General features: G+C 48.1%; 1 protein-coding gene across 1 annotated transcript; it reads left to right on the top strand.

Annotated features, from left to right (window-relative positions):
• Positions 1-3,958: 3,958 nt before the first annotated feature.
• RGS8 (regulator of G protein signaling 8) lies at positions 3,959-24,256 on the top strand. The gene is given in 7 exon segments (XM_018079107.2): positions 3,959-4,007; positions 4,010-4,044; positions 4,306-4,364; positions 8,298-8,399; positions 9,324-9,388; positions 18,492-18,658; positions 20,401-24,256. Coding segments are annotated over 7 exon segments (660 nt in total). The 3' UTR covers positions 20,584-24,256.
• Positions 24,257-24,913: the final 657 nt, after the last annotated feature.

The following is a 24,913-nucleotide window of genomic DNA, read 5'->3' as shown; positions in this document are numbered from 1 at the left end:
AGCCAGAGACAGAACTGTACATCACACTTTATGTAACTCATTTTTATTTTTAAACGTATTCTTTCATTTTCAAGGGGAGTTTGACTCGGTGGGTGTCTCCTATCTCCTTGTTAGCACATGTGAGGTGGCTTCTTTGATCAACCCACCATCCAGTGTATCAGCTGCTTGATTTCCTCACCTGTACCTGAAACTCAAGCTCCCCTTATTTCACCTTTCAGGATTTCCTCCTGCCTGGGCTGGTGTGGAGAATGATTTGAGGTTTAAGGGGAATGGATAAATTAACCCCTTGAAAGCACTCTGAGCTGCATCTCTGGATATTTCGTAGTGCTACTGGAGATCTTTTTTAAAAGGGGGATCTGTTCTGATGGCTCTTCACAAGTGAGAGAAATGTGTGGTTTGTTTTGCAGTTTAGCAAGTGATCTGTGTAAGTCCTAATTCCTTCCTTCCAAGGAAGTCACCTTGTGCTGAACTAAGGTGTTTTCCCTGGCCACTCAGACAAGCCATCAGGCAGCCTTGGCACAGTGAGCAGAGTTGGTTGTCAGTTACTGACGATTTCTTTCCAGCTTTAAGTGCAAACAGGGGTGGAGAACAGAAAGCTCTGCAGGTAAATTAATTACTGATTTGAATTCCCTTGGGGTTGGGCCCAATACAGGTACCAGTCTGGATTCTGGATAAATTCTGAATGAACATGGAGGAGATCAAATGACACTTCATGTCACAAGAGAGTTGCTCAGAGTGTCACTCCAGGTCAAGGGTGGTTGTTCCTTCCAGTCCTCCAGCAAAAGACCAAAGCTCCCTTGGAATACAACAGAAGGGGGCTGTGGCTGCAGGTTTGTCATTGAGCTAAAGCTAAAGACAGGCTTTGCAGGTTTGCAGCATGCAGCCCACCTGAATTCCCAAAGCCAGGACTACTGTAGGAGGCAGCTGGCCTTGTGTAACTGGCAATTTGCAGTCACAGAGCCTACATGGAATTACAGAATGGTTTGGATTGGAAGGGACTTTAAAGCTCATCTTGTTCCAAGACCTTGCCATGGGCAGGGACACCTTCCATTACACCAGGTTGCTGAGCATCTTCTGGAGAGATCTCAGAGGCAACAGGATAGTTGAAATCCTGTAGAAAATCCTCTTGGACTAGCAGGTTGTGAAAGCACACCCCTCGAACGAGCTCCTTGCAGCACTGCACCAGAAAGGAGAGATGCTGCCATGGACCCAACAAAAGCTGCGAAGTAAGAGCAAACACGACCCAAAGAAGCTCAAAGCCCTTGTGGCAGGGATCGCTGTAAATATGACAAGGCTACGAAGTCAAAAATGAGAAGTGGAAGCGACAGCATCAGGCTCAGAGTGATGTCTCGTTAAACAAAAAATAATGGCATTCCAGAGCAGCAGCAGACCCCCGAGGACACAGAACAAGAGTGAGAAGATAGGGAGAAGTCCACTTAAATGTCAAGGTGAAGGGGTTTATTTGAGGCAAACCCACAGCCAAGTAAATGAGCCAGTCAGTGTAAACATCTTCTGATCTTCCAGCTCAGAGAAGAGTTGCCAGCTCCAGGAGGAGCATCCCTGTACCTGGAGAGGCAAAAGCCACATGACCACCAGCCAAAGCTGCCTTCCTGGTCCTGCTGGATGTGTCAGGCCAGCCGTGCTGGAAGGCAGAGATGTCTTCAGGCCACATAATCATATCTCTCATTTGGGTGGCAGAAAAGGGCATCAGTTGAAGCTGGTGGAGCTGTTTGGTCTGGAAGAAGTTTTTGGGTAAAAATCATTTGAGTGATGATCAATGGTCAAAACACATGGAATAGGTGGGGAGGCACTGAAAACAATAGGGATGGTGAAAAGAACCCTGGGGAGGGAGAAGATTAATGTCCAGGGAACACAGTGGCAAATTCCTTCCTTCCCCCCCAGGGACAGCCAACATTCCCAGTGCTGCACGTGTTCACTGCTTGTGTGTTTGCTGTCAGCAGGTCAGGAGGAAATTGCTTTGGAGTAATTTTTGGTGAGATTTAAAATTTTGGATGGGATTCAAGCCTAATATCAAAATGAGGTTTTTTTTTATTAAAAGCATTTAAATAGAAGCTACAGAGTAGTCAGAAGCAGGAGGGCTATTTTAGAAGGAATTTGCTATAAACCTACTGCTCAGAAGCTTTCTAAAATATTACACTATAAAAACCCCATAATTCTCTTTATCTGCAATTTAATTACATTTCCCATAGTGCCTGTGTCAGAACAGTTCACTTATTCTTGTTCTCTATTAACTCACACCTGCCCCAGGAGATTTTTAGAAGAAAAAAATGATGATATTCAGAGTCATTTATGTTGCTCAGGATCTCACTGAGGTCACAAAAAGGTTCTAATGATGTACTAGAAAAATAGGAATTTGGGGGACTCATACTGGTGATGGCTGTGAGATTGCAATATATAAAACTGGTGTAAAAGCAGGGGGAGGAATGGGAGCACTTTTGTGATCCACTGACCTATCCCATCCAGAATTAGTGGATCAAAGTTTTTGATCTGTTTGGGACTGCAGCAAAGTATCAAAGTATCTGAGTAATGGACCAGAATTATTCAGAGCTTTGTTGATTGACCATTTTGCTGACCTCTTCCACCCCACAATATCTGTGGTGTAAATGAGCTCTGAGGGATGTCCTGGAAGTATTATGAAAACACTGTCACTTGTGACACCCTGCGGTGCCCAGAGAGAACCTGGGAGCGTGGAAATAACATATTAAAACAAAAAGGACACGTTAGAAGTTAAACCCTTGGTGATGTTGTGTTAAATTTGGCTTGGGTTTGGGGCAAGGGCTGCAGCTGACTGTTATTTAACTTGAGCAAACCAGCCTGTGGGAGCAGAGGCATAAGATGAACCTCAACCTTTGACTGTGGTTTAGAGGAGATTTTGCCAGCCACAGCATTTCTTCAGTGCTTGTCTTCTGATAACTGGAGACATGATTAATCCCAGTCAGGAACTGGGATTTGAGATGGGAGGTTGAGAACAAGGCAAATATTTCCTTGCCACATTGAGCTGTCAAGGAGAGCATCCAAGATGATGGAGACCTGAGACCATTGCTACAGTGCTGCTGATCCCTGTGTTTTTGTAGGAGGTTTTGCAGGACTCTATCTTTCCCCAGGGATGGTGCCTGGTGATAATGTGCTATCTTAAGCCATGCTTCCTGCTTGTAGCACCAGGATGCCAAGGTCAGCAGTGTTTTAGCAGAGAGGAAGGTGACTACAAATTTACAGCAAAAAGGCTTATTTAACTGCAGAAGTCTTTTTTTAAAAATTATTATTTTTTTGTTTTTAGTCAGTCAACTTTATCAGGATCAAAAAAGCAATGGATATCTCATGGCTTGAGCTCTCAGTGAGCCAGTGACTCCTCTCAGTGCCTGGGCAGCCTGTGTGACACCCAGACCTTGTCACTGATGGTGGGGTTGAGCCCAGAGTTGGGGGGCTGTGCTGCAGCCCCCTCCCTGTCCGTGCCCTGGGTTAGGTTGTTGTTGGAGTCACTGGGGTGCACTGGACATCCCACACACATCCCCTGGAGGATGGAGGCAGGTGCAGGAGAAAAAAAAGGCATTGGAGCCTATAGGGTGGGGTGGAGGGCACTGAGGGAGGTTGCAGGGAACAAGCGGGACTGCACAGACCAGGTGAGACAAGGGGTCTGTCACATCACTGGCTTGCTAAGTGGATTTTTCCTTCTGTCATCCCCTGCCCGGCAATAAGGTCCTCCTTTGCCTTGTGCCAAAATCTTATTTGGCCCTGCTGACACCCGGGCTCCTTAATTAAACTCTCCCACCCCTTCTGTCTGTGGCAACTCCTGGCGATCTGCGACCTGGGAGAGCGGCAACCTCCCCAAAACCTCTGAGGAGCCGATTAAAACGATGCAGGCGGGCGCTTTATTCCGACATACCGAGGGTGACAACAGCGAGCGCTCTCGCAGGCATCCCCCCCTCCCCGCCCCCAGATGCTCCCCGCCAGCCTCTGGCATCCTCCGCCCGTGCGCGGCGGGCCCCCATCCCGCGGGGGGACAGGCTGGGGCTCTGCTGCCAGGTGGGCGAGGCGGGATGCGGCGGAGCGGGAGGATGCGGGGGCTCCTCGGCGGAGCGCTGCGAGCCGGCTGTGCGCAGCCGGGCTGGGCTGCCGGGGGTTCGGCTGGATGGGAGAGCGGCTCTGAGCGGCGCGGCTGCTGCTGCTGCTGCTGCTGCTGCTGCTGCTGCTGGGGGAGAGGTGGGGAGGGGAGGGGTGTCGAGGTGTGACTCTCGCCCCGGGCAGGGGGCTGTCTCTGAAGAAGACGCTCTGCTCTCTCCCCAGAGCCTCTCTGACCACGCTGTCGGCACAGACCCACCGGCAGGGAGGACAGGTCAAAGGCAGTGAGTATCTTTATCTCTGTGTCCGTCTGTCCGCAATGCCTCTGTGCTCGTTTTTTCCCTGGATTTCTCTGCATGTGAACGGATGGATGGTCTTAATCTCCTGAAGCCCCTGAGATTTCACGGTTTGGGTTTGTTGTTTTTATTTTTTTAACCTTTGTGCTGCTATTTTTTTTTTTCTATTGGGATGGCTTTATCTTTGCTCAGGTGATTTGACAACCTGAATGTCCTAATCACACCCCTCCCTTTCTGTCTCCCAAGGAGAAACCCCCAAAACACATCCATGATGAGACTGGCAATTCTCCTTGACCGGGGTCCTTTCATAGGAGGGGGAGGTAGGGTGAATGATGGAGTGGGAGGTAAAAACCCTCACCAGGACCCCTATTGCGGTGCCAGACACCACAGATTACATTTTAAAGTAATACCTCGCCGGCTTTATTTGCAATCAGAGGAAATATCCGTGGGTATGTCAGCTGAGCAGTGGGATTGCCTTCATGGGAAATGTAGGTCTCAGCATCCCTGAAGTCAGACAGACTTTGGGATTGCGGGGAAGTTGGGTGCTGCTCAGCAGTGCAGGTGGTTGCTGTGGGGGCTGGCGAGTGGGTGGGAGTGGGGGTGAGCAGAAGGCTGTTTCATAACAGTACCCCAAAAATCGGGCTGCTGAAGGAGGCTGCAAGGGAGAGGGCACCCGGCTCTGCTTCCAGCTGTCGATTTGGAGCAGCAGTGGGAAAGAGGAGCAAGGGTTGCTGGACTCTAGGAAACTGTGTGCTGTGGCCCCACATGCGGGTGAGGCTGTTAATGAGGAAATTTAAAGGGGCTTAAGGAATTACAAGGATTGATTTCAGTTAAAGCGCATCCGAAGCAGCCGGTCAGGGTAGGGATTAAGGGAATGCACTCAGTGGCATGTAGCACAATCCCAGTTCCATTAATTTAGTGGGGAAGAGGCTTTGTGCGTTTTTAATGTAATCAGGTTTTAAGAGGGATGTTGTGTTGGGCAGCCCAAGCTCCGGGATCTCCCCAGGCCCCAGCAGAGCAGGGTCCTGACTCCTTGCACACCCTCCCTGCTCTCATCAGTTCCTCTGTCTCCTCCTCAGTTGTTCCCAGTGGGCAAGAGGGCGTGACATGGAGGTTACCTGGAGCTTGGCCCTGTCCTGACAAGTCAGAAACCTTTACCCTGTGCTCACTGTGCAGTCCTGCTCTCTGTCCCTTTCGTGTCCTGGCTGGTGGATCTCACCTTCACTCTCTGTGAGATTTGTTCAACCAGTTGCCTGTGTGCCAAGGCTTATGGGAACCCCGCCATCCCCAGTCTCCCTCTCTCCCTTCCTCCTTCCCTCCCCTTTGCAGACTGTGCATCTCCTTGGTGGCTCCCCACAGGCTCCCACCACCCCAAAGAGGAGTTGCTTGCCTTGAGTCATTTTTGTGTGAGTGCTTGAGCCTGTGATGGTGAAAGGACCAGCACCTGCAGATGCGTGAAGTCCTCCTGTTATTTTATTTGCAGTGCCAGCTTTTCCATGATGCCTGGCCAGTAACACCAGCCATGACCTGGAGGGACAGGGACAAGAGGTAGTTTGGCCTTCTTAGCGAGGTCAGCCCGGAGCTCTGCCTGTTGAGGAGAGACCTTCAAAGGTGTTGAATGATGAGTGCAATAATGCCAACTCCTGCTGCTCCGTGGTGAGCTGTGACGCCAAACTCAAACCTCTTTAGACCTGAAGCTGGACTTAACCCAAGGTCCTGGTCTTAGAAGGAAATGCTGTCTCTCCTCTGTGATCATCCCTCAACTCTGAACATCTTCCACTGAAAAACTGACCTTCCGCGCTAGGAGGCAAGGATCAAATGGGTTGAGAACAACTGGCCCTCCTTGTTTTTGGCAAAGAGGATCCTTTGATATATTTTTAAGTGCCAGGACATGAGACAGTAAATCCCTCCTTCCTGCACTCCTGCCTCCTGCAAACAGCCCCGACTGCGGTCCAAGCCAGCCAGTTAAAGGGTTAACCATAACTGGATGCCTGAATGGCTGCCTTACTGATCCCACGGAGGTAACTGGAAAGACACAATGCACCCCTCACCCCTGCCCATCCTGTCGCTCTCTATCTTGTCCAGCAAGCCCTTCAGCTTCTTGCAGCGTCTCCTCTTCCCTCCTGCCCTTCCCTTGCCTCTCCATCTCCTGCGGACCCAGTTTCTTTCCCTCTCTTTCTCCTGTGTCCTGTCTTGGAAGTCCTCACCAAGAGAAGGGTGTTCCATGAGAGACAGACAAACTCCTTGCCCGTGGCGCAGCGTCTCTGCCCCCCATACACTCTGATTCCCTGCTGCAGTCCCTTGATCTCAGGCATCAGAGGGAATTCTGAGCAGCACTGCGGTAATGTGTGTCACACCTCTTGCTGGGAAATTCGTGAGCTTGCTAGAGCAAACAGAGCAGGGAAGAGAAAGGTTGGGGGTAGGAGGCATCAGGAAAGGTACCAGGAGGATCTCATAGGAGACTCGGTGTCTGTTTGAGCACAGCAGGTCCAGCATGCTCAGCTGGGAATGTGACACTCTCTGTGCTGATATCTGGGGTTTATGGAGTGCAGCATCCCGGGCCCATGGCCGTGGGTCCATAGTTGGAGGCTGTGCAACAATTCCTGCAAGTGAAGATCTCCTGGTTTTTGTGCCTGTTAAATGCTGCGAGCTGCCTGTGCTGCACCAGGGAGACACTCGGTGCATTTAATTAACATTTAATTTGCTTTAAGATTACATTAAAATGTGCAATAATAGAAGCTCTCCGAAGGGCGGGAGGAGAAGGGGGAAACAGGCGCGCTACAGATTGGCTCAGGCACTGGTGCTGAAGTGTTCTGCAAGAATTACATATGGAAGGGAAAAAATCCTGTGCTCCTGCAGCCACAGAAAGTATTCGGCATCTGTTTGGCAGCTGGGCTTGGAGAAGGGCTTCCTCCAGCTCGAAAGTAGGTCCAGCAGCTGAGAAGTGGAGACTGAGTCACTAAGTCTTCCTCCCATGGTCCAGAGGAGAGAATGGCCTGATTTGATTTCCAGGGAATCTGGTAGAAGAGATGACCTTGGGCTGGAGAGAGAAATCAGAGGCTCTGCCCTCCTAGAGCCCACGTAAACCCACTACCAGTCCCTATATGTTTTGGAGAGGAGATGGTGCCAGTCCCGTAGGATGCATGTGCGTGTTCCGTTTGCCTCTCCCTTCGTGTTCCTGCCCATCCCGGGGTTATGTAATGAAGGATGCTGCGGCTGCTGTCCCGGGAAGGGACTGGCAAGGACGTGAGGGGCTGGCGGAGGATGGAAGGCTCTGGGGCTGGTTTGAAATTCAGAGGGAAAAAAGCAATAAAGCCATTTTCTGCCTCGGTAAGCGTGTCAGGAAAGAGGCAGTTTTATCCTGCTTATGTAACCCTGAGCCTAAAGAAGCTGCTTAGGATCGATCCTGGCCAGGGACTCATGGCTCTGCAGCACAGGCTCACCTTGCAGGTGCCTTACTCCCATTCTTCTTCCTCCAGCCCCCTCCTGTCCTCCAGCCCTGGTATTTGTGCTGTTTCTGGTGCTTCTGGAACAGGGTGACTGATTTCTTGTATTGCTGCCCATTGCTCTCCTCCCACACCTGACCAGAGCAGAACTTTCCAAGAAACCATCCCAAAGTGCAGCCTTTAAAAGCCTTTTTGCCAGTCAGAGCAGCTGAATGACTGGTGTGGGTGAGCCTTCAGCTGCTCTGGTGCTGCGTCCATCCTTGGCATCTGCCTGACATCTTACTGGAGATGTCTCAGGGTCACTCCCACAGATGAGGGAGTCAAGGACACAGGTCTGATGAGGCACAGTGTCACTGAGGTTTTTCTGGGTTTGTTTTGGTGTTTTTTTTTTTTTTGCCACTCTGGCTAGACGTGTAATCATCATCTTCTTTGGTTTTCCCCTGCTAACACCCCTGCTCCCCCACATCGACCACAGGAACAGAGGGATGAGGACTCGCCTGGGCTGCCTGTCTCACAAATCAGACTCATATAATGATTTCACAGCTATTCTTCCGGACAAGCCCAACCGGGCTTTGAAGTGAGTATAGCTGCAGCATCCCACCCCAACACCACTTCTGTCCTTCCCCTCCCTGCCCACCACCCCCTCCTGTATCGTCTTCCTTTTGTTGTACTTTGTATAAGCTGTGACCAGTTCTTTTAGCCACGGGGGAAGGAGGACACCAAAACAGCACCGATACAGCAGGAACTGCCTCAGCAAATACCTGGATCATTGACACGAGTTCTCCCGTGAGACAGGGCATGTGCAGAGTCCCCACTGCTGTATGTGGGACAGTTTGCACCTACTTGAGGATGTAATTTACACCTCTGTCATCACAAATTGAAGCCTGAGTAGTTGGCTTGGTATAAGAGGTGACCGGCAATTTCAGCTCGCAGTCACCTTCATCTGAGCCTTGCTATGAAGCACTGCCAAAATTTGGGTGATAGTTTGTACAGATGCTTCCAACCACCCAGAGTCCTGATTTGAGATGACTGGGGTGGGACTCATCTGATCACAAGTCACTGCTTATACCTGAGCTAAGGTCTAATCTTCCCCTGAAAGGCAAGCGAGAGAAATAAACATTTCTGCAGCAGTGGGTTTCATTTCACTTGACTTTTGGAGTTTACAATGTAAATGTCTGCACCTGAGCTTGTTCCCTGGGCCTCTGCTTAGAGTCAATAAGGGAAAATTGGTCCCTTTTTGAGTGTGATTCTTCTGGCTTATTTTACCTGCCTATCTTGGGCTGTGAGATGAACTGAGCTGAGTCTCTGCAAGTCCCTTAGTATCTCCTCACTGATTCTAAAGAAAACCCAGGGTCATTGGCTCACCTGGAGACCTGTACATTGTAGACCTCCAAAGACAGGTGAGAAGAATTCCAGCCTTCCTTGGTGTCCTCACCAAACAGCTCCAGAGGGGATCAGCAGCTGCGGGTTATCTGCAACTTGCCTCTTCCTTTTTTTACAGAAGGCTCTCAACAGAAGAAGCAACAAGATGGGCAGACTCTTTTGATGTTCTTTTGTCCCATAAATGTGAGTAGAGATCAAATTCTACTTTTTTTTTTTTCTTCTTGTACCCTTAATACCTGTTGTAGTTAGGGCAAAGTATGTGTTGCCTAGCAGGGGAAGGGTGCCTTGGACACCTGCTCACTACCCAGTGGTCACCACCCTTTCTAGGCAGGACCTGCCCTCTGCTTAAAAGGTTTTTGTGTGTTTCCTTCCTGGCTTTGCTGCTTCCTGGAAACCCACAACAGCTCAGCCCGAGCCTTCTCCAGCCCCTGGGGGTGTACTGGAGGCAGGACCCCGAGGCTACAACCCTGCAGATCATCCTTCAGCACATGCCTCTGGGTCCAGCCTTTCCACCCAGGCACACAGCAGGTTCTCAGCTCACTAAATCCCCCCGAGATCCACGACTCCAGTCTGTTCCCCTCTCCCTGCATCTGCTCTCTGAGCTGCTGTGCAGCCACACTGTGTGGAGGTGCAGCCTTTGCTGGGAACACCACAACACAACACCCTGCCTGCTTCAGTAACCTTGAACAACTCGCTCTGCCGCGGAGAAATCATCCGTGGTCGCCCTGAGCAGAATCTAATTTACAGTTATCAATGCAGACCTGAAAATTTCCCATCCAGAAAACTCATGCCAACCTATCATCAGCCCACCTCGCTCTGTTCAACAGATCAATTGTATCAGTTCTGTTCAGCAAATATGATTCTGCTTTGCCAGCATTTTCATGCTGGGAAATTATAAACAAGAAAGAGAAGTTCACAGTATGGGCTCATTCATGTGTTTCTATTGGAGAATAAAACCCAAGTGAGACAAGGTTGGGGAAAAGTCAACGTGGGCGGTGAACTGTTTCATTGCAATAAGGAGCTGTCTGGCTTGCTTAGAGATTCAGGTTTTTCTGCACTTACATTTTAAAATATAAGTGTAGAATTATATTATTAAGTAATGTGTAATTTTGCTGGATTTCTGCTGCGTTGACAACAGTTTTGGCAGGGAATTAAGTGACAACTTTGAACAGGCTGGCTGACCAAGGCAGAAAAAACAGTATATAATTTTAGCAGCAGTATCTAGTTGAGATCATTGCTCTTGCAGCCAATAGGAAAAAAAAATATGGTATAGCTGGGTATGGCTAAGAGGGAACCTTTCTTTTGTGGAAATTCAGAACAAGAAGGGGGAAAATGCACCAAAGAGACTATGGGATGCCTGGGGGATGAAGAGGAGGAGGACAGGATATGCACATCACTGTTACCATCCTGAACTTGAGTCCCTGCTCCTCCCTCACTGATGTAAAACTTGAAATTCTCCTTATTAGATACAGACTGCAGCAAAAATGCTTTGGTTACAAAACCCAGCAAATTTACCCGTCTATGCCCTGACATTTATACAGATTGTTCCCTCTTCGGGTGACTACTGCAGATGCTGAATCAAACCTTAGTTCAATTATTTTGTCCAACAGCTTCCCCGAGAGTGTCTGGTTTTATTAATAAATTAGGCTTATAGAGTGATAAATGAATTATCAGGATTTTTCCTGTCTCTAGAACGGAAAGTAATTCTGATAACTCTCTGGCACTAATGAAAAATATTCAGTTCCTAATAGCAACAGAAGGTGATCTTTAAAATTTAAATTAATCTTTTTTTATCTGCAGTCACGGTGACATTGCCTGGTGATTGGTGACAAAGAAATTTGTTGTTTAATAAACTACTTTCTAAAGGAATATGTTATAACTGCTCTGCACCTGAAGCTTCTGGAATTGCCAGCCTGGCAACCAAGGGTTATAATGATGCATCTACAAAAAGCTCTGTTGCAACAGAAATGTTGTTTTAGTTACAGTGGTTTAAAGGAGAGAAGAACATATATTCAAAAAATTAATTATACTGTATGAGTTGCATTTTTGCTGTTAGAGATGTGCTGATATTAGACAGGTAAGGGAGCCTTTTGCCTTGTCTGCCAAAATTTGGGAGTAAAAAAGCAGTGCCTGGCCTGCTGGCATTTGTCTGTAGTGAAGCTGCCAGATAATATTCTGCTTTCAGTGCCAAGAAAAGGACAGAACTGTCTTCTAATTTCCCTGTGACTGCTCAGGTGAACAATATTAGCCAGGGAAAATTCATGCTTGGGGGCATGGGCTGAGCACCAGCTGGGCTCAGGGAGAATTCCCCCTGAGGCTCACAGCATCTGCAGGTAGATCACTTCTGCCTGACACATCTGTCGTAAACTCTGTCTTCACTAGATGGACAGTTCATTTATTTTGGAAAGGAGATTGTGATGCTGATTTCAGGGGGTTGTGTGGTGTTTTCTGCTGCAGTTACGGAGGTTTCGGGTCCCTTCCAGCCCTCCTGTTCTTTGGGGAAAATAAACCCTGGACTGCTCAAGCAGGACTCAGGAGCTGGATGTAGCAGCTGAAAACGGGGCAGACGTTGTGGGCAATATTGCAAGGGGTTGGACAGGTGGAAAAATTGCTCCAAGGAGCAAGAAAGTGGTTCAGAGCTCCCTAATAGACTCTCCAAAATGCCAAGGTGAACAGGCTGCCCTCATATTCAGAGCAGACACCACTTCTTCCCCTTCTTTCTTTCATGAGTCTCCAAAAGGTTTCTAAATGGAAGTGACCTGAATAGGTTTCATGCATTATACAGACTCTACAGAGAGTGTCATTATGCCAGGCTGGGTGGGGATTTGAGCAACCTGGTCTAGTGGAAGATGTTCCTGCCCACAGCAGGGGAGCTGGAATTAGATGATCTTTAAGGTCCCTTCCAGCCCAAACCGTTCTGTGATTTTATGCTCACTTTTGCCAAATATCTCTTGAAGTGTGATGGCCCCGTGGAGCTCCCTGTTTCTCTCTCCCCACATTGTTTTAATGGATGATCTGTGTAGATGATGTTTGATCCTGACCTGCCGCTGTCTTGCGGCACCTTGGCTTGAAAACCCCTGGGATTTGAAGCAGTTGCTTTTCTACAGAGATTCCCAGGCTGGGTAATGCCCCTCTGCATAGAGTGGTCTGATTTGGATTAATTCCCCAGTCATTTAAAGGGTAATTCGTGTTGACATTTGCAAGAGATTGCGAGTAGGAAAGGCAGGAGGGCTCTCCCTGTTGCACCCCCACCTTCCTTTTGCACTGGCACTGGGATCCAGCGTCCCTCATCCTTCCTGGAGTAAGCAGTGCTGAGCAGGGGGATGCAGCACAGCTCCGTTTCACTGACAGCCCCAGATGGATAGGTCAGTGCAATGATATCCTAATTGCTTCTGCTAATGGGTAAAGCAAATCAACTTGAAACCCTGGGGTCAGGCAGACAATCCCTTTTTTACATCAGGAGCCTTGTCTGAGCTCACTGCCAGACGCAAGCACAGCACAGCATTGTTCCCTGGGGTCAGGGCTTCTGAGCAAGCAACAGGAGAGAGGAGTCTGATCCTACTCTTCTCAGGGAATTGAGAAAGCAAGAGACAGATTGTATGCAGCGTGTTTCCTTGGGTGCCCAGGGAGCAAAAGCAGCGGCTTTAAGCTTTAAAATGCTAGATTTTGGCATCTTTCCCTGTTTTGTGCCAGAGCAATGGCTCCCAGGGAAGAGGAGCTCAGCGGGGTCCCCAGAGTGTGTGTGCATGCGTGTGAGTAACTGAGGAGTAATCCCCCCTCTGTACCCGTGCCCAGGAGGTACAGCCTGGTCAGCCAGATGACGATTTCTTTTGACAGGCTGCTGGAGGGAAACACAAGCAATAGCATGTCTCATTCTGCATCCCTCGCGGGGCTGGACACATGGCTTGTCCTTTGTCCAGAATCCAGCAGGACAGTCTGTCCTCAACCCTTATTCACTTTTCAGCGAAGCGTCTGACACCGAGAACCTTTGCATTGAATTTCCACTTTTATCTCAGGGGTGAATTCCCCCCCCCCCTCCAGATTTTTTTGTGATCTCCGTGCTCTTCTGCCCAAACTTTATTGTTGTTCTCCTCCTTCTGTTGTCTACACATTCCTCCTCTTCCTACACAGCACAGGAATATCCCAGCCTACTCTAGTTCTTTCTAAGCCAGAACAGCATTAGAATTAGCGTTGTGCTGGTGACAGGCAGCTAAGATTAAACAAAGCACTGCTCAGCAGCAGCGAGAGCACGTACGTGTGCGACCTTGTCTCTCCAGCCCTGGACCCAACATGCTCCATGGAGCTAATCCGTTCACCCAGCAGCCACAGGGACTCTACCTTTACTCCCTACACGAAGTCTGCTGATGGAGTGAAACGTGGGCATTAAATTAATGATTGTTGATTGCTTTCTTGCTCTGACAGTGGCAGGTGCGTGGTTATTAAGCCTCCCTGCCTGAGTGATTTAGGCCACTAATCTCGGCCCTTCCTCACTCTGCTGAGGCTTGCCTTGGTTAAGACCTGCCTTGTGTTTCCTGCTGGCCACTTCAGTCCTTTCCTCCACAGCCCTTCTTGCTGGAAAGGATTCATTCCCTGTGTCCTGAAGAGCAATGTCTGAACGGGATTTTAGGAGCTCCTGAGTCCCTGTCCTCACATGGCCATCAAGCTGCCTGGCACTGCCCATTTATAAAACACAAATTCCTGTCACTGTCTGATTCACAGGTGACCTGCAAGGTCTTGGGATGGGGTAATGTGTGAGCACTTGCACAATCCTTCCTGGCAATCCTCTTGCATGTTTCTCAGTCTGTTTAAATGGAGAGCAGGGCATTTTGAAGCTTGTATTTATTTACACTGCAAAAGTGAAAACTCAAATGCTTTTGGCTTCTCTCTCAGACTCTTGAGACTCAGTAAAGAGCTCCATTTCTTCACCTTCAACTTACCTGATCCATCAGTACTGATTTCCTCCTTTGGCTTCAAGCAAATCTCTTGAATCAAATTCCTGAATAATTGCCCAGTAGTTGTCTAGAAGGGCTGTGCATCTCTACCCAGTACATCCTGTCCTCTTGAATGGCCATGCCTTTAGGCAATGTGTTAGGGATATCTTGTGCTGCTGCATCTGAAGACTTCTCATACTGCTTTTAATTTCTGTGCTCTCTGTATAAAGCATCCCTTTGGAATCACACTCCAGGTTATTTCAGGAGCTCTCCTGCTCATACCACACTCCAATCCAGTCCTGGTAGCCCTAGCAAAAAGCTGGTCCAGTTGCACAGGATGAGCTTTGAAACGCTGATCATTCATGAGTAACCCTTCCTGGAGAGCTTTCACTGTGCAGGAGGAGATTAAAGTAAACATCCAGGCCAAATTCCAGCTCAGGTGGTAGCAGTCCCCACACCTAATTGTCCTCCTGCCCTTTCAATCAGATTTGTCATTATTCCACAATATACCTGTGGGCATTGATTTACCAACCAGTCCTCTGGGCTCCCATCTCCAAACCTGGCTGTCAGGCACAGCTGTAAGTGCTGGCAGGCAGTCAAGGACTAAAGATGAAAGCCAAGGCATCCTGGAGTCAAGGATGACCTCTACAGCATCCAGAGCCTCCTCTGCAAGGTCCTCACAGGTTCAGCCTCATCACTTCCAGCTCCTCGAAAGCTGTGAGGAGTGCATGACAGGAATATATGAAAAAGCAGGGAACAGCCAGACACTACTATTTATCCATTCGCTGTCTAAACTTACTTCAAGATAAAAAGGAGTTGATTGACATGAGAGCAGGAGGCAGAGCACATGGAAACCTCCTGGTCCCAGGGGACACTTGCTGCGGCTGCTCTCCGGGGCAGGGCTGAAGCAAACGCCTTTCTCTCCTTGTCAATCATGATATTCCTTTCCTTCAGCAGGAATTATATTTTCCAGCTCTTACATTTTTCAGATACTTTTCAGATATTACATTTTTCTGATATTATATTTGTCAGAGATGATATTTTGCAGAGCTGATACTTCCACACAACGCTCCTATTCCTGAAAATTATTCTCTGTCAGTGGTGGGACACTGGAGCTGTTGCACAGGAAAGAAGGGGGGGAGAATAAAGCCAGGGGAGCAAGATCTCTGCAGGGACACACAGCAGAGGCTGTCTAGTCATAGAAGTGTGCTTGGGTGCTGGAATATTTAATGTCAAGCATCCTAGGAGCTGAGGATATATAAAATGACACAGATCTTGAGGAACTGCAACTTTCTCCCTTTTTTATTTTCTTCATTCTGAAACCTGCCAGTCTGCCATTATATCCTCTCCTTTCCCTCCTGCAAAGACTCCCTGCTCTGTTCTCTAGTCCTCCACTTGCTCCTCCACAAGACCTGTGAACTGTATAGGCATTAAGGGGGACACAGGTTTTGGAAAGTGTTTCCGTGTCCCAGATTTCAGGAAGGGGAGCAGCCTTAAAACATCCCTCTCCTTCATCATATTTATCTCCCCACGGAGATGCTCAAAGCAGCCATGGGCAGCATGGTCCTGACAGGTGCCTTGTTCCTGGAGATGCCTTTGGCACTCTGCTCTACTTCTCAGGGCTGATGTCATCTTGTTGTCGCCCCAGGTTTGGACCCACAATTTGCACTGTTATTTGCTCTGCAGTGCTTGTGGACAAGAGCTCTGGTTTTGTTCACTGTAGCAGTGTAGAGCCTTGATCTTCTCCTAAAAGTCCTTTAATTAAGAAGTGTCAGGATGAGTTGGAATAATACAGCTATATCTGGGGCTGACAGAAGGAAGAAGCACAGCTGAGATGTATCCATTTTTGTTACCGATCCCAGACTGATGATGGAGCAGTTACTGCACAGAGCCTGTTATTGAAGGAGCTTTGAGAAACCCAGAACAGAGGGGTTTAGCCTCTAATTTGGTCTTGGCTGGCAGACAGGACCAAAGGCATTTCTGCCTTTCCCTTTGAGAACTTAGGCAGTCTCTGCTGACTGACATGCAGCCAGAAATAGGATTGTCTGTTGCTGCCCAATAGCCAGGGCCATTTCTTAGGGCTTGAGGCTTCAGCAGGAGCTGAAAAATATCTCCACGTACTAAATGATTACCAGAAACACAAGAAGCAGGAATAAGATTAGGACACGGAGGGAGAAACAGGGTAGTGTCACATTGTTAAAGATCTATAACATGTATATATATATATAGCATATGAACAGCATATTTATTATATATAGCATATAGATAACATATTATATATAGCATAACATATTATATATAGCATATACAGCATATAGAAGGAACTATCTGAATAGCCTGTTGAAAGATTTTAGGATTACCCAGAGGGATCTGGACAAGCTTGAGAAATGGGCCCGTGGAAATCTCATGAGGTTTAGTAAGACCAAGTGCAACATGCTGCACCTGGGTCAGGGCAACTCCTACTGTCAATACAGGCTGGGAATGAACAGACCAAAAGCAGCCCTGCCGAAAAGAAAGATGGAGAGGGACTTTTTACAAGGGCACGGAGTGACAGAACAAGAGGGAATGGCTTCAAACCGACAGAGAGTAGGTTTAGATTAGATATTAGTAAGAAATTCTTCCCCATGAGAGTGCTGAGGGACTGGCACAGATTGCCCAGAGAAGCTGTGGCTGCCCCATCCCTGGAAGTGTTCAAGGCCAGGTTGGAAGCCCTGGTCTAGTGGAAGGTGTCCCTGTCCATGGCAGGGGGGGTGAAACAAGATGATCTTTAAGGTCCCTTCCAACCCAAATCATTCTGTGATTCTGTCATTCTATGATTTGTTTTGTGTGTAGCAAGAGTGTGAGAAAACAATTCCCACAAGTTATAGGCTCAGTGTCTGCTTTTTTTGTAGCCATTTATAGATCTGTGGTAAATTCTTTGGCTTACTACTAAATGTTTGTACTATCTGTAGTCAGGTGCACAGTTCTTGGCTGGCACTATTAATATAAAGAACATTTCACTCTCCTTGGCAGGGGGAGTTGGAACTAGATGATATCTAAGGTCCTTTCCAACCCAAAGCCTTGTAGGATTCTGTGATTGCTGTTTCTCCTCACCTACCCGGTACAGGCAAGAAAACAAGGACAAAGCTGTAAGGGAGTTTGTGATGGGTCCTGTGAGATGGCCAGCCCCTGTCCCTGGTGGGCCTGGGCTTGCTGTGGGTGTGTAAAAATGATCCATACCAAGCACTGCAGCTTCCATGTCCTTGCCATGGGAGAAAGGAGGGAAGGCAGCACTGCCAAGATCTCCCACAGCAGAAAAGGAGCAGGTGGAGTCCTCAACCCACAGCATTGCAGGAGTTCAGGTCCTACAAACCCCCATCAACCTTTGTCAGATCCTGTACAATGCTGCTCCTCTCATCCTTTAGAGGAGTATGACCTTGCCAAGTGCCTTCCTGATTCCAGCAATATTTTTAGGTACTTGCTGGGAAGTAGCCAATGCTGACTCAAGAGCTTTCCAGTCATGAACTACAAAAACTCAGACCCTATAGAAAAAGACAGGGAAGAGTTAGAAACATGTTACTGGAAAAATAATTGGGAGATAAATTTATCCCAGGGAGAAAGGGTATGTATGAAACCTCCAGCTACTTCCACTCTGCTGGTGCCGTTCAGGGAAAGGAAATAAAAAACAATGGCTGTGTCCATAAATAGGCCCAGGCAGGGGTTTAAGAGGACACAGATTGCCTAATAAATCTCTCCATATTTCTAATCTGCCCCGGCTGACTCAGATTACATTACTGAAATGCCACAATTGCTAAGCATTAGCAAGTGATAAGAACACTTTTACCACCGACCAGACAAGTTGTAATTATGCCACGTCCTTTTCCTCTCCCGTTTATTGTAGCTCTAACAGACTCTCCAAGATCCTTCCTCTGTTTAAATAAGAACCAAAAATGGCACAAGGCAATAAAGCAAAGTGACAGAAAACATAGGAGACAAGTCCACAGCTGCCGTGTTTTATTAAAGGTTTTTCTTAATGACAGGATGTTACAAAGTGTTCCATTAAGATGCACAAGATGCAAAGAGATGGTACCTTTCAAACTTGATGATTCCAGGAGGAACTTTTCAAAGGTTCAGTGTCCCAGTCTTGAGGAAAACAGTTTTTCAGAGCTACATCAAATGATGTTTGGCTTCGTGGCAGCTCAAAAGAGTTCACCTGATGCAGCAGTGTAAGTTATGGACATCCTGGGATCTCAGACCTTGGGAGAAAAATCAAATCGTCTTTGGTAGGAAGGGTTGGATGGAAGGGTGTCTGTTAAAGAGGCAGCTTCCTGCCTTCTTTCCCCTCCCATTGTAACTCCCCACTGTCTCTCTTGCAGACGGACTGGCCGCTTTCCGTGCTTTCCTGAAGACCGAGTTCAGCGAGGAAAACCTGGAGTTCTGGCTCGCCTGCGAGGACTTCAAGAAGACCCGCTCGGCAGCCAAGCTGGCCGCCAAGGCCCAGAGGATCTTCGAGGAGTTCATCGACGTGCAGGCTCCCCGAGAGGTGAGGGGGTATCCCAGCACCCTGGGCTGGCACGGCATCCCTGCGCCAAGGGGAGCAGGTCCATCTCCCCCACAGGGGACCTGGGGGGTACCAGGGAGCCCTCCCTCCTTCCTTCCCCTCCCAGAGGTGATGGTGATGAGTGGATAAGGAGGGTGGCACTGCCATCCTGGCTGCTACAGCTGCCTCTGCTCATGGTGACTCATCCTCAGTGAGGGCAACCACTTTGATGATACTAAATTAGTCACAGCCAGAGAGTTCACTGGCAGCCTCAACCTACATTTCCTAACCTCTTCCAGCTTCCTAGAAGCATTTTCACCTTGCTCCTCTCATTTACTATCAATCCTCGAGCAGGCTATTGGGCTCATTCCTCACAGGACACCTTGCATAGAATAATCCCAGGAATGACTAACGTGTTGACTCTCCAGGGAGAAGTGTTTATCTGCTGACTAACTCCCAACTCAATTAGGCCTCCTGAAAGACGCGAACAATAACTCCGAGCCGAACAAAAAGTGCAGTCACAACGCAGAGCCTGGAATTGTTAAGTCCTCTTTCAAGTGCTGACAGGCAGATGCAGCTGTCAGATCCTGTGTCGTGATGCTGGGTTGTGTTACTGTACTCACAACACAACCACGAGGGCCTCACTGCACTTACTGCCTCTGCTCCACTGCACGGGTGCTTGGCACGATCCAGGTGCCCAAGAGGGGAGCCCCCTAAAAGGGCTCGTTTTACTCTATTTTTGGGCTAGGAAGGCTATTGCAAGGCCACTGAGGAGCACCCAGATTTACACCAAAGTGTGTGGGTGTCTCAGGGAACACTTCAATGCCCACTGCTCTCCGTTAGCGTCTTCTTGCTGTTATTCATGAAGCTGGGTGAGATTTTAAGGACTGGAGGGCTGAATCTTGATTACAAATGTAGAGTACAGGTAGGATGGGGGGTCTCCTATAATTCGGTCCAGCTGTGAAATTTCCTTAACACTGTTATAATTTTGGCAAGCTTGAATGACCCTTAAGCAATGCAGAGAGTTAATCTGTGCTGCTGTCATGCACAATAATGCAGACAGCTTTACTTTCCAGGCTCCTTTAAGTTTGGACACTGGGTTAGTAACAACAAATACCAACTTTTCAGCCATTTTTTTTCCCAAACAATAACCCTAACAAATGCTGATTGCTTCGCTAGGGAAAGAAAACAGGAAAACTCCCTTAGCTGGCTTTGCAAACAAAAGGCAGTCATAACATTGGGGTGGTTTATTTTTTCAAGCCTCTGCTCCAGATATTGTAACACTAAGCTGTTATGGGAAAAATCAAACAATTTATTTTAGATCAACAGAGTTTGAAAGCATTTAATAAGAATGTACTAATAGTTTAACCCCAGTTAAAAGTTCATTCAGCTGTATATTGGGCATGTTGTGAAGAATAAAGGGAATAGAGAAACCATGGTTGGCAGGAGAGAGGTTAGGCTGAATCAGCACTTTCGGATGACGTGCTGCATAAGAGTCTGAATAAAAGTAATTTGATTTCAGAAGTGCTCAGATCACTATAAATCCAGTTCAACTTTTCCAGGCTTGGGGCAGGATTCATTTAGGAGCACTAAACTCTGCAGAGTTGTGGGGGCTGTTTATGCCCGGGTGAGGGTGGGACCTTGGTTCTGCTGCTGTTTTACAGCCACGGCTGAGAGGGAATGCGCCGTTTGAAGGAGGCAAACTGGTCACTCAGTACCAAACTCTCTTCTGCTACTTTTCCCAGGTGAACATAGACTTCCAGACACGGGAGCTGACAAGAAGAAATGTGCAGGAGCCCTCCCTCTCCTGCTTTGACCAAGCTCAGGGGAAGGTGCACAGCCTGATGGAGAAAGACTCGTATCCTAGGTTCCTGAGATCCAAAATTTACACAGACCTGCTGTCTCAAACCCAGAGGAGGCTCAGCTAGAGCAGCTGTGGGGCCCTCAGAAACCATGTGCTTCCCACAACAGCCAAAACCCATGTCTAAATGTGAAAATTTCTTGGTGTTAAAAGCAGTGGGAATGAGAAAAGAGGGAGAAGGGGAAGAGGAGGCTTCCAGATCATGATCCAGGCACGGTATTAAGACTCTTTGACTTTCTGTGCTTTTTTTTTTTTTTGGTTAGCAGTAGCATTCTTGCAGTTGTTGCCTCCCTCTAGCACAAACCCACAATTCTCTCCAGTCACGGGGTCATCTGTTGGGAAGGCAGGTTTCCTTTAAAATTACTGCATTGGTTTGTGTGTAAATAACACCATGGCACCTTTCCACCCTTCCAGACATCTCCCTGGCTCTCACCTCTCCCCTGTGCTTGGAAGGGCCCTAAAGGCAGTTCTGACTCTTGTGAAGCCATGTCCAGCCCAAAGCAGTGTCTCCCACACTGGCTGCTGGGATCTGGACCCAGAGACCAAGGGGAGGGAGAGAGAAGGAGAAGGCACATGATTCATGCTGCTTCTCAGCGCAGAAACCATCAGCAAACTCAGCTCACCTTTTGATTTTGGTTGCACACCTTATGACACCAGCTGCTACCCTGTCACAGCCCCTTACCTTTCAGGGAGGAGACCAAGAGTTGTTTGCCATAGGACTGCCCAGGAGCTGAGACTTTCTCATGAGGAAGGTAATCCCAAAAGCTCTCGCTGGATGTGGTCGGACAAGTCTTCTAGTGCGACTGATTGTTTTTCATTAATATTATTTGTTTGTGCTGTAGCTCAGCCTCAGGACCCCAGTCGTCGTTCAGGCTTCGTTGTGTTGGGCACTGTACCAAAACCTAACACGAAGAGGCTCCTGGCTGCCACAGACATTAACAGGCTTGGTGGCTTCTCAGGAATGATCTGTCGGCTGTTGGGAGAGAGCCAAGAGAAAGAATGTCCCCCCTGCCCCTTGCTGAGATGTAAGAGAAGCACAAGACCTGTCTGCCACGGTAGATGGTATTTTTCATGTAGTACCTGACCAGCGCATGGCAACATGAAAAATCACAATTATGTTTTTATTATTCACTGATTATTGACTGTTGTTACCTACCGATTGTCCACTGTGGGTTCAATGCCATCTACTAAAGGCACAGACCCTGCTGCAGGGTGTTTGTTTCAAACAGGATAGAGGGAAGCATGGAGTGAGCAGGACGGGTGTCCGGGTGTGCAGTGGGGTGTGAGGTGTCCTTTGGCCCTATTCCCACAGCCTGGATAGCCGCTGCAGGAGAAGACTCTGTGCAGATGTCAGTGGTGTAGCACCTCCTCTGTGCTGTGCAATAATTCCTACCATCTGATGGCCCCATTTCCACGGCATTGCCATTCCAGCTTGTTGGATTCTTGCAATATTTTCTAGTGGAGAAGCAGACAGCCTGTCTGTGGATTTGAGCCTACAGACCAGAGGTCTGTTTTCTTAATTTTATGAAGGCCTGGAAAGTGACCCCACGGATCTTTTCCTTCTCTCCATCATCGACAGACCAGAGGCTTTAAACCTCTGCTCTGTATGAGGGTGGTGGGTAGATTGGTCACATCAGAAAGCTGCTGATAAAGATTTAGTGTAGTGTGGTGTAAACTAGGTAGAGTGAATTCTAAAGCTAAGCATGATGTGTTTGGAATGAGATACAAAAAGCCTGCTTAGATATTAAAAATTACTGTCTGTGAACTAGGTAGGAAACAGGTTTTGAGGCTTTCTGTGAGGATGCTGTGCAGGACATTAGAACAAATAGCTTTAGGAGCAAGATAGAGGTGGTAAGCATGTTTGGTTTATTTGGAGGTGTGTGGTCTCTTAAGACACTAAGGTCCAAATACGGTACAATTGCAAATTTTATGTTCAGTAGGGAAATCTGCTTTTCAGTACCTGTTTAGTCAGGAACAGAATTCTCCAGGTCTTTGGTAGGCAAATATCATCTCCAGTTAACTTTCCCTGAGGACTAGCCAGAAGGAGCAGCATGCTCTGGCGTCCTGGCCAGTGTTCTAAACTGTCCTCTGCCCCTGCAAGGACACCTGAGGAGCAGGGGCTGGAGTGTGGTGAGAGATGTGGCATTCTGCAGCCACACTCAGGCTCAGTGGCACAACTTTTGGAATTGTTGAGGTACGTGATGTCCCTAATGTTGTGTGTCCAGAGAGACAATGCTCAAGGTCTGGATGTTGCTTTGCAAATTTGACTGTAGTGGCTTCAGGCAAAAGTCTGTGCTACTTGTTTGAAAGTGGGAGCAATGAGAGATGTCTGAAAAATGCCCAGGATTTGCCATGATTCATCATGTTGTGCAGTAGTTCCAACAGCCCAAAGCTTTATGGCAAACAAGATACTTGGCAAAGAAGGTGCAGTGGCACAGGTGTCTGGGGAAACCTGTGCAACGCTGTGGAAGGAATCAAAAATGGAAGGAAAGGATATACAGCTGTGCATCCAGTGGCTGTCCCTGGTGGTATCTGGGCCATAGGAAGTGGAGCAGAGTTACATCACCTATACAACCCCCTCCTGACCCAGGGGGTAAGGACAAACCCCCCAGTGTTGTGGTGAAACACTCTCAGGGCTTGACATGCAAGGGAGGATTCAAAGCTTCCCTCACCGACAGTGAGGAGAGACTGGGAGAACTGCCCTTTCCAAGAGACACTGTCTAATACACCTGTGTAACACAGGGTGGACTGGGATCTCTCAGGGGCACAGGCTGCTTTGGCTGAAATAGTTCCCCTTGAGATGGCCTGTGGCCCCAGTTGTACCCAGTGTCACTGCAACTGGTGATCCCACTGCTGCCAACCGGCAGCTCAGCTTCCTGACACTGTGGCATCAAACAAGTCCTGCAAGGGGTGAAGAGTGGCCACCTTGTCTGGCCCTGCCTTCCTCACTTTCAGCCTTCTCTCGCCTGCACATGCAAAAAGCATCCCAGTGCTGCCCAGGATGCGAGAGCCAGCAGCAGGAGGCTTATGCAGTCACAGCTTTTAAAGAGAAGACAGAAGGCCACGTTAACTGCCTTGTGGTACTTCTCTACAAGCCCCTGACAGACCTCCTGAGTGGGCTTGGATGGTGCTGACCTCCAGTGCCAGTTGATGCACCCCGGACAAGGCTCTGCAGCAAAGCCCCCCATGGTGGGGAGGGTCACAGATACAGCCAGGAAAGGAGGACACAGAAGAAACAAGATGTTTGTGCCAAGGAATGGGAGTGAGGACAATCCCCAGGCTTCCCTGATGGCTACAAGGGCTGGTCCTGTTGAGAGTGTGACTCCAGGAGGTAACATCTCTCCACAAGCTCCTCCAGTGCTGGTGCTGTTGTCCTTTCAGTTTATGTCAGAACTCATGAAGAAACTCCAGAGTAGCCAACATCCTGTAAATCCAAGCTCCCCACTCTCCTCCATCAGCCTGGAAAATTGCTCTGAGTGGGCGTATCCAGAGATGCCATTGCTGCAGTGGTGACAGGAGCTGTAATCACACTGGCTGGTGTAGGAGAAGTGTTTTGCCCATTAAAGTTGTGCCAGATAACATCCTCCACGGGAAACATCATCCCAGAGCCCAGAGTGGAGCAGAAGTATTGTCTGAGGCATACGAGTCTATCACAGTTATTTTCGTTGCTGCTCTTACAGTTCGCCTCTCTTGAAGGAAAGCAGACTAGTTATTTAAAGCAAAACTATATTTTTCTTAAACAAAAAAATGGCACCAGCTGCTTCTTTTATGCCAGATGTCAGTCTGAAGTGAATTAAAATAGACAGCCTGTGGCTCTTCCCCTTAAACCAGGGGCTGATCAAGGAAATAATGACTGAACCAAAGCTTCAGAAAGCACTGAGTGATGACTAATGCCTATCAAGGACAAATATCCTATCTTTGATTCATCTCTTCCTCATGTGAAAGGGATATTCATAACTTAGAAACCCCATTTCTCTTCTCCATAAGCCCACACCTTCAAAATTTTCCTCATGTTCCAAGTAATGTCAGAGTGTGCCATCATAAGAAGACAAGGGAAAAAATTGGTTCCCTCAGCTCTTTTTATTCTGTTTGCTGGTACATATCCAGTCAGCTCCCAAGTCCCTTGATAGCAAAAGGGAAAAAGAGCTTACAAATCTCCTTTCTCTTTTCTATAAGCTTCAGGTGGTGTTAACTCCAGGATGGAGATGCAGAATCCCAATCTGCTTTAAGATTCTCCTGCTTTGGCCCATCAGCCAGGCTTGGGATGATTTCCATCACTTTTAGTGGACTCATTAATGTACAGAGGGGTCCCTGTCCTCACGCTGGGGGGGTGTGAAGGGCAAAGTCTCGCTGGTCTAAGCAGGGGAGGAAAACCTGTGTGTGTGTCTGTGGGTGTG

This window comes from Manacus vitellinus, unplaced genomic scaffold (assembly GCF_001715985.3).
Source record: "Manacus vitellinus isolate BGI_N305 unplaced genomic scaffold, ASM171598v3 scaffold_44_pilon, whole genome shotgun sequence".
Taxonomy (NCBI): Eukaryota; Metazoa; Chordata; class Aves; order Passeriformes; family Pipridae; genus Manacus; species Manacus vitellinus.
The sequence above is the reverse complement of the archived record's forward strand: the minus strand, read 5'-3'. Positions and strand labels throughout refer to the sequence as shown.